General features: G+C 44.1%; 1 protein-coding gene across 1 annotated transcript in view; it reads left to right on the plus strand.

The window, feature by feature from the left end:
- The first annotated feature begins 1427 nt into the window (after positions 1-1427).
- Positions 1428-14031, plus strand: part of PPP2R2A (protein phosphatase 2, regulatory subunit B, alpha) — a 36255-nt gene continuing 23651 nt past the window's right edge. The window contains exons 1-2 of the mRNA XM_010011448.1: positions 1428-1464; positions 2078-2152. Of these exons, the coding sequence (XP_010009750.1) occupies positions 1428-1464; positions 2078-2152 (112 nt within the window). The remainder of the gene's footprint in view (positions 1465-2077; positions 2153-14031) is intronic.

A 14031-nucleotide genomic window follows, 5' to 3' on the forward strand; every position in this document is an offset into this window, starting at 1 on the left:
ATGGTGCTTTCCTCCCACCCACCGCTTCCTCCTTCCCTGCTTCATCGGGAGGAAAAAAACCAGGCACGAAAGCAGCAAGGTGGAGGGGCTGGGCTGGGGGAAGCGGCGCATTTGGAAGTTGGGTGTGCAGGAGGGTTGCGGGCGGGGGGGGGGCTTCAGCTTTCAGTGTGTATTGTGCTTGTACGTTGCGTTTATTTCTCAGGTGGAGTTAGGAAGGAGCGTGCGGAGGTGCCGCTGGGCACGGCGAGGTGCTGGGGGTGCCAGTGTCCAGAGCGTGGCTGCACCCTTCCGTAGGGAGCAGCTTCTGAGCGCCTGCAAATGAGACTAAAATTGGGCACAGGATGTAATTAATACAGGTCTTGCAGTGTTTTCTGTCTCATTCCTTCCTGTGCCTGCTCCCCATTTTGCATCCTGGAGTGCTCTTGCTAGGCTGGAAGTGTGTCTGCATAAGGCATCTCTTCCTTCTTACTTCTCCTTGCCATTTCTTCATTTGGAAATGTATTCATCCCCCTCCTCTGCAAATGAATTGTCTTTTCAGCGCTTTGCGCTTGGAGGAGCGAGCAGGGGAGGCTTGGGTAGGTTTGTGCTTTGCCTTTTCCCCCTACACCATATGCCCATGCTCCACCCTCCTCCTCTTTTTGTTTCAGGAGGGGGGAAGTGCCAACTTGGTTGAAGTAAATTGTATGAAAAATAGGATTTTGGCCTTACGTAGAAAGAGCAGTGATTTTCCTTACAAGCTGCCCCCTTTAAACGCTTCCAGGGTGCCAGCTGCTGCATGACAAATGGAGAGCTTGGAGAGAGGCAGGAAAATAGGTTGTATGGGATTTGGGGGAGAGGTGTGCGTGGTAAACCTTCCACTGCAGCTGCAAAAGGCATTTTGACATCTCTCACACAGACAGATACTTGCACTCGCCTTCACCTTCTCAGGTGGTGCAGCTCGAATGGCTTTAATCCTTCGGAGAAGAAACTAGGGAAGTAAAAAATGCAAACGGGGCTCTGGTTCTATCCCAGCACTTCTCCTGAGCCCCTGAGGCACTTGGTCCGTGCTGGAAAGATTATTTGGGGGCTTCTGATTTCCTTGCCTTTGACTTCTTTTCCCCCTTAACTGAGTATAAAAGAGGGAAGAAGTCCCTTCTGTGTTCTTCGTGATCCCAAAAGCCATAGAGAGCTCTGGGTTCATGTGTAGGTGCCATCTGTTGCTCAGCCTGTTTGAATCGTGTGGAGGAAAAGTTCCATTTTGACAGTGGCTTTAAAAAAAAAAAAAGCAAAGAAGCAGAGAGAGGCAAAGCCCATTTCAGGCCCTTCCTGTACGGCCTCAGCCCGGCAGTGATTTGCTCAGAATGAAATGCAAAAGAACTGGGTGGTGATTTTGGTGTGTGTTTTGGTGGCAGGGTTCAAATGAATCACTGCCTTCCGCCCAGGCAGTAATGTTCCTCAAGTTTTCTCTCCGCTCCGTGTTCTATGGTAGTAGAACTTGTTCACATCCGACTGCTTGTTTGCTTTGCTGCTCGGATTTGCTGCTTTTTGTTTGCAGGCTGGTAGTTGCTTTCGTTCCTTCTGCGAAGACACTCTCAAACCGTGCTAAAATCTTTCTTCTTTAGCCTTTAGCATGGAGGCAGAGTTCGGTGCTTTGGAGAAGAAGGAATCGAATGGATGCTTGGGTTATAGCGAAGGGAAGGTTGGAATTTGCCAAAACGTGCGGCTTTTTGGTAGAGTTCTGACTTCTGAAGTAGGAAGAAGCTGGTGTGAAGCAGGATTTTCCTGCACTCATTTTAAATGCGCAGTTAAAGTTGGCACTGGCAACGCTACCGAGTCCAGCGAGCTTTTGGCGACGGAGGCTCTTCTCGCTGCTGCTGCTGCTGCTTTCAGGGGCTTTGCTAAAGCCGTGCTGGGCGCTGGCAAACGGCTCCTGACAAAAACAATATCTGTAAAGGAAAAAGGTGGGGAGGGGCAGCTGGGGATTGTGCTGCTGCGGAAGTAGGCGGCGTGCACAGCGCTGCCTCAAACTGTCAGCCTGGAGCTGCTGAGAGCTCTTTGTGCTGCTGTGGGGTCTCATGTCTGTCATTGTGTTTTTTAGGAGCTGGAGGAGGCAATGACATTCAGTGGTGTTTTTCTCAGGTGAAAGGCGCTGTAGATGATGATGTAGCAGAAGGTAAGAGCAATATTTCTTTTACTGATTATTCTTGACTTTTTAGCTACCCCTCGGGAAGGGAGATGCGAATGCGGCCTTCCTAAAATACCTTAGTGTTCCTGCATGCAATCGAGCAAAGCCAAGAGACATTTAATGTGCATTGAGATACCTGGATTCAGGATCAAACTGTGGACTGAGAGGACTCTTCAGCGCACTTCTCACGAGGGCTGAATTCAGGCTCCTGAAATGTTTTGCTGGAGCTGGTTTCCAAGATTAAGATTTTCCTGTCACTCAGCTTTTGAGCTGTGTTTTTTCCTAATCTGCAGAATGGGGAATGTGGTACTTGCATTCCACAGGGAGGTGTTGGGAGAATTAATTAATGTTTGTGCTCTTTGAAGATCTAAGTACTAGATAAAGATCAAGTCATTTTCCCAATCTTCCCAGCTTCTGTTAACCAGGAGAAGAAGAAACCCGAATATTTGTGTGTGCTTATTAAAGAGGGGTCTGTGTTTGAAATAATACTGGGAATTGCCTAAAACTTTTTGAAGCTGACAGTGACAAATGCCACCTTGCACTAAGATGGCTGCCTCTGACTGTGACAGCAATAACTGTACTTGTTTTCTTTTGCTTGGATTGGGGATCATGAGGAGAGTTGCACCATCTCTGTGCTGCTCAGGCACTGTGACAGAGAACAACATTTCCTCTGCGATCCTTTTTGAGGGAAGTCCCACTGATATTTCCTTGCCATAAAGTCCTGTTGGCACCACGCAGCCTGTGGATCAGGAGTTAGATTTGTTCTTGTGCAAGCAGTTGGCCTTGGCACTTACAGAATTCCTATAAAGAAGTGGTTTTTACGTATCTCGGATGCTCTGACGTACAAGTAAGATTAATGTTGTATTTAGAACAGCAGGAACTCCAGTTTCCATTATTTCCCCATTTGACACGTGCTCAAATTAAACTTCCAAAGGCCAAAAAATCAGTATAAACAGAAGTGACTTGGTTTTATTTATTAGCTGCAGCCTGTGGCAAACGATGCACTTTGAGAGACTCCTGTCATTTACAAGCTGCCTTTTGGAAACTAGAAAGCTGTAACAATTCTTTAAGTTGAATTTTCCATTCTTCAGGAAGTCTATTTTAAAGCTTGAACTCAAAACTACCATTAACTGCAGGATAATTTTTTTTTCCATGGCAGACTTTAAATTCTGTGACCTTTCATTACGTATCAGACTAAATCCCTACTTAGAACAAATACTGAAGAAGTCGTGGCCGTCTGGCTGGTGCATGCAAATAATTCTTCATTAAAACAGACACTTTGACAAGCAAGTAATAGTTATGAATTTTTCTATGTAGAGTAAAAGTGGCTTTTACAGCGATCTGGCAATGCAGGGGTCAGGAAATACCCAGTCCTTAACTTCCTTACTATTGTACTTGGTGCTGCAAGAGATGACTTGCCAGCCTTGTGCTTCCTGACAGGTTAGCACTGTACTGTGCAGTGCTGGAGCTCAGGGGAGCTTTCCCTGCCAGTGAAGTGACCAGCCAGTCAGGATGCTTCCAAAACTCATAAGAATGTCCAGTTTTGGTTTTATGGAGGAGGCACCTTCTGATTTTGTGGTCCAGCGAGCAAAGAGGAGCTTAATTCCATTTTCAGCTATAGCTGACTTGGGATGAGTCTTAACATGCAAACCCTTTGATGTAATGCAACACGTGGTGAAATTTCAGTGCCTGGATCCTGGAGAGAGGTCCCGAGGTTGGTGTTACACTTGGTTGTAATGAATTTGTTGAGCTGCAATTCTCTTCCTGTGTATTCAGCTCCAACAATTCATGCTGGAAATGGTTGAAAGCCAACTGTCTAATCAGAGTGCAGGTGCAGCTTCCATGCAATCCTTTGAGTTCTTGTTATGCTTTGTAATGCCTCCCTGTGATGCTCTTGGACAGGTTAATAGTGTATCAAGCTGGCTGCATTTTTCCTTTTATTAGCTGTATTTCTAGCTTTAAGCTTTGCTTGAATGAAACAGCCTTGTGTGATTCCTGCAAAAATTGGAGCAGCAGCTCTGCATGCTTCTGATCCTCCTTCAGAACACCCGAGGACGAGCTGAGGTGGCTCTCAGTGTAGTCTGAGGACCTTCTTGCCACCCTGCCCTTGTGTCTGCTTTCTTGTGGCAGGCACCATGGTGAGAGCTAAAGAAAATCTGGCTGTCTGAAACTTAATTAACCACTGTGGTCTGCAGCTAATGAGCATGGACTCGCATCGCGTCTGGGACTGAGAACAGTACCACTGTACTGTACTGTAGCACCCAGGCTGTGGATTATTGGGGTTTTTAATGGCATTATTGCTCAAACTTAAAGTAACTTTTGTTGTGGAATGCTGAAACTTCACTAATAACAAAGGGAACAAAACAAACCTGAAAGAAATGGGAGGTTTTGCTTTCTCTTTTCTTCCTGCTCCTAATGCAGTGTTGATGCTGGAAAGCTGGACTGCCCTAATAAAGTGTTAACCAAGAAAACTACATCCATTTCATTGCATTACTCAGTAGAATGCAAACCCAGTGGCCTCTCCAGTTACCCATAAACCAGGCCAATGGAGGGTAATGTTTTTAATACTGTGATAGTGGCAGCAACACTGAGAAGCTTGCTACAAACACCACTGTGCAGCTCCCAGTGCACCTGAGGTCAGACCTGATGGTGGAACCTGCACATGATAGGTGTAACCTGTAATTCTTTAGATACTTAGGCTGGAATGACTGTCTGTTGCAAAGTCAATACTTGGTGGCTTTGATGGCTGAAACATGAACTCTGATACATAGAGTTTTTAATTTTCTGGCTTTCTGAGTACTCTCTAATGGATGGGACACTTTCTGTTAGAGCTGCTGAGGGTGGAAGCGAAAGAAGGGGGAAAGCTGTAACTAAAGCTTGAGGAAAGATGGTAGCAGAGGGTTTGTATCGGGGTCCTGCTTGTGTGGTTCTGCTGTGGCAAAGCTGCTCTAACTTGAGGAGTATGGATGTGTGAGGGGCAGAGAACTAGCCTCTCCTCTCCTGGTATGCATGGAATTTATCCTTGGTTGTAAGCTCTGGCCTGGCCCTATTGGATCACAGTTAAGTATGGAAATGTGGTTATAAATTGAAATGTGAGGGTCAGCTTGATGGCCAAAGTTTGCCTTTTTGTGATTTAATAGCCTAATGCATAAGGGAAATGGTATTTTCCTCTCTTAATTTTATATTTGTCTTGCTGGAGCCTAATCCTACAGCATAATCTGTGTTCAACTTGTCCTGTGCACTCTGGAGCCAGGACATCAGATGAGACAGGACTTCTCCAGTGGAGAACACAGAGTCACTTCTTGATAAATACAATAATCAGTTTGTCAAAAGCATCTGGAATGTAGGGTTTATTTTTTGTTCTGTGCCATGACTGCTTTGGTGCAAGTAAGATTGAACTGGCTGGAAACACTTGAGAGCAAACATTGCCATGTATTCTTAGTGGAAGCTTCCTTTATGGGAATGACCATGGAAAAGGATCAGAAACATTTTCTGCAGCAGTTTTGTTGGTTTGGGACTTGTTTTTACTCTTCTGCTCTTGTGTTCTCTAAGATGTGGCATAACGGTAGCTCCAGTTGGAAACAGCTAAGACTTGGGAGTTTAAACTGTCTCTGAAAGCTGGACGCTTGCTTAACGGTATGAGGTCGTACTTCAGAACAAATAGTCAAATTTGTTTAATTACTTGGCAGAAGGAACAGAATCAAGCTTCTCTATCTAAATGTTCTTTCCAGTATAATCCAAAGATATGTGAAAGTCCAGTAGCCTGAGTCTGAGGATGGGTGCCAGGAACTTAAGTCCTAAGCTTTAACCCTGAGTTTGACAAGTTGTTTAACTATTTCATGCCCAAATAGTCTCTGAATTAATAATCTGTGAGTTGTTTCACACTCAGAACATGGCTGTAGCCTGGTTCAGTTTGTGTGGATGATGAAGAGATGAAGTCTCTTGTTCTTTTCCTAGCCTCCTCTTGTGTGTGTGCTCAGAGATATAAACAAGACTTGTCCCTCGTTCAGGAATGCTTTCTCTGTTTGATTCTGGGTATGTTATATCTTTTGAGTGTAGTTTTGTGTTTATTTTTGGCAGACTTCAAAACTGCAGAGCAGCTATGGGAACTGTTGTTGCTTCAGTAATGGGAGTTTGTCTTCAGTGCACAAAAATAGTTATCTCGGAGTAAGAAAAACTGAAGCCAGGAATGGGGACTGCTGTAAAAAGCAGTTTACCGCGATCTGGAGATCACCATCTCTTGCCTTACCAGAAAGCTTTCTCTTTGTCAAGTAACATGTATCTGTAGTAGTGGATTAGAGCTGCTGAATCTCCTTCAGAAGGTTGGTTAGCTCTGTCCTACCAGTCTGTTGTTCCTAGGGGCAAACCTGGTGCTGTGGTGGGCTTACCAACAAGTGACGAGTAGGGGCCTGTGCCTTGCAGATGGAGGGATGTTGCTGGCATCAGTTGGGAAGAAGGGCTTCTACCAAGCTGTGTTTGTGGGCAGGAGTCACAGAAGAGAAATGGTGGTGGTATAGAAGTCACTGATGGGTGGTTTTTTAATGGGAATTGATGGAGTAGGCGGGGAGGAAAAATTAACAGAGAAAAGTAGCAAAGGTGTGAGAGGTTGCAGTAATAATGCTGAAGAAAGACTGAGGTATAGTTGTGGGAGGGAGCTTAATTTGGATTTTGGAGGGCTGTGGTTATGTTCTCATAAGGTAACATCAGTTAGAAGGAGCAAAGACTAGTAATGGGTTTGCTTATAAGGAGTAGTTTGAGATATGCTATAGGTAAGTAAAAAGCTAGAAGGTTATAGTCCTATTCTGTATTCCCTAAGTCTGCTTCTGTATTTCAGCTCTTCTGTCTTCAGCTGTTTGTAGAATGACTGGCTGTATGGAGAGAGAGAAATAGGCTGCTGTGTTGTAGGAACTGCTGCTCTGGATTGACTGAAGCGTTCAGCTAAAGTGCAAAGTCCCCCACAACAAAGAGCGTTTAGCAAACAGCTAAATAGTAAGTGGCTGTTGAGCTCCCTAAAGTTATTCAGTGCTCTCTCTTGACATGGGTTTGGTAGCTGGGGCACTTCAGCTTGTCAGTCATGCTGACCGGTATTGTTCTGTTACTTCTCTAATGCTTTGCTGTTCTTGGAATCTTTCTGGCTTAAATAAAAAATGAGATGGAAAAAGGAGTGAGCGTTCTGTGTTGTCAATACAGTGATCAAACCATCGGACTCCAGCAGCACAAAGCAATGCTGCTTGGCTCTAGTGCCAGTGCTGGTGATCACAGCTCTCCATCAGCTTTGTGAAACTTCATAGCTTTAAATTTTCAAGGTGCTGCCTAAACCATTCAGGTTTGGGCCTGTGTACCCTACAGATGGGTTTCTCGGGTAGCTGTAGCTTCAGAGATTGTGTATTGAAAGAACTAAAACAAAGAATGAAACTCCCAGTGGAGGCACTGCTGAAGTAAGAGTTAAGAGCTGGGTGTTGCTAGCTGTACTGTCTGGTTCCCCCCCACCTCTTTCTGTTCTCTTCTGACTCGCCTATTTAGGCCATGGCTACATGTTTGGCAGGATTTCTGCTTAAAGAGGCACTCCTTCCCACTTTGCTGGCACAAGTGTTCATGTAGCTGCACAACCAAGTTGTTGGGGAAGCTGATCCAGCTGAAAAATACTGAAAATTGTGATTGTGACTGGATTAATTTTCAGCTGAATTGAGCCCTGCTTGGGTTCTCAGTGCTCTCTGCGTGCACTTGTGCCAGCATCGTGTGGGGGGTGATCAAGCAGCTCAGAGGAACACCAGGAACTCTGAAAGATGGTTGGTCTCTTTATAGGACTTTATGTACAGTCAACACAAGACCCTGCTACTGCACGTGGTGAAATCAGCTGATAAAAAGGACTTTAAACCTTTGCTCTTCAGGGTATATAGTTCAAACATATGTGGTCAGAAGGCCAGCAAGAGAATATATCCATCCAGTCCTGGTACTGTAACCTTAAGAGACTGAACTACAATACTGGCCAAAGTGGAAGCTTTGGCGTGGTGCACTAGTGCTTGACAGAGGTCCTGCATCACTCATCATTATCTTTTAGATGTAAAGACTGAAGCTGGTCCAAGTCTGTGCTGCTTTTGAAATCAGATGGACCTGGAGATTTCTGCCGGGTTATGATGTGGTCAGATCAGATCCCTGAACTTCATTCAGGCTGTGTGGATGTGTAAAGAAGGGGTGATGAAAACGGGGGCCTGGGGGCACGTGGGGAATGCAGAGCTCCCTCATCTGGTAGCAGCATGGGTTTAGGTAGGTCTAAGCCAGTTGTCAAACTGCTGTGCAGTGTGACAGTTCCAGATGCGATGGAAATGGGATGGCATGTACACATGTGCAGCCACACACCCCAAGGCTTATTTATCACTGGTGTAAATAATCCTACTGACATGTCTTTTGCAGCAAAACTAGTACACATGGAATAGGTTTTCTTCCTTCAGTTGTCCACACGGGCAGTATGTGGAAATGAGGTTTGTTTAGCATTGTTACTGGCTCTGTCAGTAAGAAGAGCTGTGCTGCTACCAGTAGAGTTTAGTTTCTTGGAAGTAGTTGTACAAAAGTATGCTGCTTAAATGGGAGATGGATTACTGACTGATTGCTTTACTGGAAAGCACTTAAAAGATAATCTGATAAATGGTAATCTGCTCTTATCGTGTTTTATCACTCTTAATATGATTTGAAAAACTGATCCCTTGTTTGGGGTTTTGTCTTCACCTAAACTAATGTATTGCATTTACATGCTGCAGAATTAGGCCTGCCTTGCTGTAGGTGCTATTTAAGTGTACAGTCAGTTAACTCTGCTATGTATTTTACCTCTTGTAGTAAACCTATTGATCACTGATGGTACCGAGTTAAGGCTGCCGTTTCTTCTTTCCTCTTTAGGACACACTGTGTTCCCAAAGCCATTTCAGTAGTATGGGGTGCTTTTATAACTGCCTGAAGGGTATATTCAATGCTTTATAACATCTAGTACCATAACTATGTCTACACTACTTTTAACATGGAGCAAAAAGCATTGCGGAGTAAGTTAAGGATTCATGTGAAACTGAGGTTTACTCTCTTAAATGATTGAAATGAGGATAACTGAAATGAATACAAACTTGGCATAGGTTGGACTTGTGAACGTGAATAGAGACAACAGTTACTGTGTTCCTATGAAGATCAAAGGAGAGAAGTACAGGAAGCATGATACTTCATCCAAACCAATTCAGAATAATTTTTCCAAGAAGCAGCAGTAGGTCGTACAGTCAAAATAACTATAGCTGGGCAGTCCTCTAGATTTTAAACTTGAGTGGAATAGATGCAGATACAGCTTTGTAATAATTGCTTTATGGCTCAGTTATGCTCTTACGGCATGTACCAGCTAAATGCTGCTTTTGTAGGGTTAGTATGTAAGCGAGCTGGAAATAGAAAGGATGTTGTCATTCTTTAATGCTGTTACATGAGCCTTTGTGAAAATGAGGGAAGTCTAAAAAGGTGTCTCGTGTTCAGAGGTGAAGTATTGATGCTTCGTGTGTGTGCACTCAGTAATGATCTTATTATGTAGCAGGACTTCCTTTACTCCTGCTTGCTTTCTGGCTCCCCAGTGTCCTGCTTGAGGACATGGCTCTGGGCAGCAGGTAGCGTTGCACAATGGTGGTCTTGCCATCTTCTTTTCTGCAACTGGAAGGTTTTGGGTTGTTACATTTGCCCTACATCAAGATGCTGGCCAACGAGGCATCGTGTTCTGCTAGTGCAAGTTGGTAAGAAATCAACTACAAGAAACCTGGAGAGGGGCCTTGGGCAAGGGCCTGTAGAGACAGGCCAAGGGGAATGGCTTTAACCTGCCAGAGGGGAGATTGAGATGAGCTCTTGGGCAGAAGCTCTTCCCTGTGAGGGTGCTGAGGCACTGGCACAGGGTGCCCAGAGAAGCTGTGGCTGCCCCATCCCTGGCAGTGTTCAAGGCCAGGTTGGACCCAGGGGCTTGGAGCAACCTGCTCTAGTGGAAGGTGTCCCTGCCCGGGGCAGGGGTTGGAGCTGGAGGAGCTTTAAGGTCCCTTCCAGCACAAACCAGTCTGTGATTCTATGATTCTATAATATTGAAAATAATTGAGGCTTCTGTGCATGCCCATAGTTAGTTACAGAACCAGAACTGACTGTGAGCTTCTCCCTTCTAACTCATCATGCTTTTGTTAGGCACTGGAGGAGAAATTATTAATTTGGTCAGCCAGTCTTTGTAAAGATGTATTTTCCTCTTAGCAACCCACAAGTGGCAGCACCATTAAAACCAGCTTGTTCAGCTCACATGTTAAGCCCCTCGGGCAGTTGTGCTCAAGTCTAATTTTAGAAGAATTACAATTTTAGGGTCAGGAAAAGAGGGTTTTAGAAGAGTTGTGTTGTAAGAAAGATTGATTTCCCAGGTATATAGAATGCACTTTGTGTGGAAATGTTTCTCTTTGCATTTTCAATTGTAGTTCTTAAATTAATGCTCTGGGAATAATGCAGTCTCCGAGCACACACAGTTGGCACTCTGGGTTTGAGACCTGGAGAACAGGTAATTGCATATATTCAGGAGCAGTTGAGGTAACTGAGACTTCAAACTATAGCTGCTTATTTAAACTTTGGAGTAGTTTCTAATATGTTCTTGTCTGTTAAAAGCTAGTAGCTGTTTTCTTTTACCTTGATGACTAGAAAAGGTATTCCAGGGATCATTGTTTGATTCTTAAAAGCAGTCATGTCAGCTGATCTTTCTCCTGTTGGAAGATGGTGCCTCCTGTCTTGCCTGTAGGTTCATTGACACTTCAGGTAGCTGCTGCTGCTTCTGCAAGAGATGGTCCTTCCCTGAGCCTTGGCTTTGAGCTGACCCAGATGTTCCCTTAGCTTAGTGATCGCTTTGGGAGACTGTCCTGGATGAAGAATGTCTTGGATTACTTGCTATCAGTTTAATTGTATCCTGAGTTACCTTCCCGGTCTTGATTAGTCAAACTGTAACAAATGCTTGTGGTGCAATAGGTAGTGATGCTGCAGGAATGGGACAAGGGATGTGAGAGGTGAATGGATGGTTGCTTCTCTTGGAGGTACAGTGATGGTTTTAAGGCAACATGTGAAACTGGTGCTGTGAAAAAATTGCTCAGCCTATTCCTCAGCCTCTTTGTGCAGATAGTAGATAGATCCTTGTTCAGGGTTTCATATGGAAAACTGTACTTTGAGTGAAATGAGATTCGTGTTTGAGGACATCTCTTCTGAAAGATCAATGTGAACAAACAGCGATTGAAGTTGAAGCCCACAAACGTTTTCATTCCGTAGTCTAGCAGTGTGAGAGCGGCACTGCTTTAGAGAGGTAATAGTGAAACATTCATGAGCTGTTTTAGCAGGATGTGGAAGTGGCAGGAATGGCTTTTTGACAAACCTGTTAAAACTTTCTCTGTATCCTTTTCTCACCCTGTTCTTATCACAGCTCCAGTCTAACTTTTTTCTTCTGAATCTTTCTTTCTTTCTTGTTTTCAAGAAATACCCAGGATCTTTCATCTCACTCCAGACCCTTTTGGAAGTGCTGATCCACTACTGAAAGTGGTGGGGGCTGGTAATGTACCAGTTCTGTTACTGGAACAGAACACATGCTGTGCTTAACCCAGCAATTTTGTCTGTGACAATATTTGGATGCCTCAGAGGGAAGTGCAGCAGGAAGAGCATTTAAACAAAACAAACCAAAACACTCGGAGATTCTGCACATCAGGTTGTTGGCTCCCTGGAGCTTGTGGATTCTTCTCCTTGATCTGACCTGAACAAGCTTGTACCAAACCTTAGGAATAACAGACATCCACTTGTTTCTGCAGCATTCTCATCTTTCTGCTGTTTCTGAAAATGAAGGAAGTATGTCATCTACAACTGTGCCACTAGGTCACCTCTGTCTTCTGGGGCTCTCTTCCTGCACAAGGATTATTAAGCGTGTGTGGTGTTAGAAAAGGTGACATGCAGGATGCAATCACTCACTCATAGGAGCGCTTCTGGCTCAGTCTTTGCTTCTTACTGGTGGCTGTCCTTTTGAAGGAGTCAAGAGGAGATGGTGCAGCAGCCACGGAGCCTCTTTGCTCTTGTGAGCTCGTTTATGTCTCTGTTGAAGTTCTTCTTCCAGAAGTTCTATAGTTATGCAGTGTTCAAGTAGAAGTTGTTTGGCACCTTCCCATCCATGTTCTTTCTGACCAGTCTTCTGACCGAGGCTCAAGTTTCTTAGAGAGCTGTTGTTAGTTTTGAACTATTTACCAGGTTTTAATTTTAGATTTAAATGTAATTATCTTTGTGTGTGCTGGATGGACAAAAAGGAAGACTAGAAATGGAGATAACAGAAAGTAATCAGCCAGAGTTGTTCCATCTGGAAGGCCACTGGTCATTTTAAACCCCTCCATGCTTTGTTTTTCCTGTCTGTAGGCAAATGTGCCTCTTCCACAAAACGGAGCTCTGAAGCTTTTCAAAGTTCCTGCCATGACCTTTGAGATCCCTGCAGGACACTAATACAGAATATTCTGTTTTGCTTGTTTCTGTTTGTTTCATTCTACAACTCTTCCAAAATCCAAAGAAAAGGTCCTAATCTATAAGTAGAAAAAGTAAGATATGTAAAATAACGAACTTAAAAATCAAGGTAGGTATTTTGCTTAGACTAGTAGACTCTCTCTCTCTATACTTCTAAGATGTGTTATAAACATGTCTGCTTTAAAGCTGTCAAGATCTGTAGATTCCATTTTGCATCTAGAAGTGAGTGTTAAGAATCTCTGAAAGTCCAGGCCAGAAACTGATATTGGCCTCTGCTTAATAAAAGTGTGTTTTAAAAAGCTGAGGCATGTGTGCTTGGGCCAGAATAGAAACACAGGGAAGTACTTGCCAAGTGAGTTAACAAGAAAAGAAGACTATTTTTTCAGGTTCCAAGTGCCAATAAGAAGCACATTAAGTATTAAAATGAATTGCTAAAGGAGTGAATACCCATGGAGAGCAAAGGGATCAGAAGTTTATATTCCACAGTCACTTGGGACTGTGCATTCATCTCTGCTGGAAACTTCAGCTGTACTTGTGACCTTCACAGGCACGGTGCTCTCCAGCAAGCTGCCCGAAACCCATGGAGTGAGTGTGCTGCCCTCCCTCCTTCCTTCCTTCCCTCCCCTTCCCTTAGGATAGGTAAGAGTGATTTTTGCTTTTTCTGTCCTTAGAAAGAGGCACTTTACATGTTGTCTGAGGTACAAGGGTCTCTTGCATCCTCCACGTGAATATTAAAAGCCTTGGAAATCTTTGGCCTTAGCTTTTGCACCTGAAATAAAAGGTTTGGTCAAAGAATGTCTAAGAAGTCTGAAACAGCATATGGTTTCTAGGAGCTGTTTTTGCTATCGCCAGGTCACAGAATTCCAGTGGCTGCTTCTGAAAGGCATTGCCAAACAATGATGATATTCTAAAATACTGCTGCTAATTCTCCACCTGCAGTGTATGCATTGGAATGGCTTCAGCAAAAGAGAAAATCAAGATATTCCAGTGCTCTTAGTCTGTGGCATTCTCAGTGACAAGAAAGGCACTGCCTGAAGGCTTCTGTTATGTGCATGCAAAACAATGGCACAGTGTGTTATTTCCAAATATATTGTTATTTGCAAACAGACAACTAACCGCTGGCTTTTCTGTGCTCTGCAGCCTATTGAAATCCTGGCTGTGATTCCAGCAGAGATTTTTCCATAAATAGCTCTGTACTACTTGGGAACACAAACAAGTCCCTGAAAAGATAAAGTAAGGTCTGCTGAGGGGACTATTGTGCTGATATTAGTGTGTGCTTGGGGGTAGATACTGTGGGAGATGTGAGGAGTGTTTATAGGATGGGGGGGGGGGGGGGGGTGGAGGGG

This window comes from Nestor notabilis, unplaced genomic scaffold (genome assembly GCF_000696875.1).
Source record: "Nestor notabilis isolate BGI_N333 unplaced genomic scaffold, ASM69687v1 scaffold13360, whole genome shotgun sequence".
Classification (NCBI taxonomy): Eukaryota; Metazoa; Chordata; class Aves; order Psittaciformes; family Psittacidae; genus Nestor; species Nestor notabilis.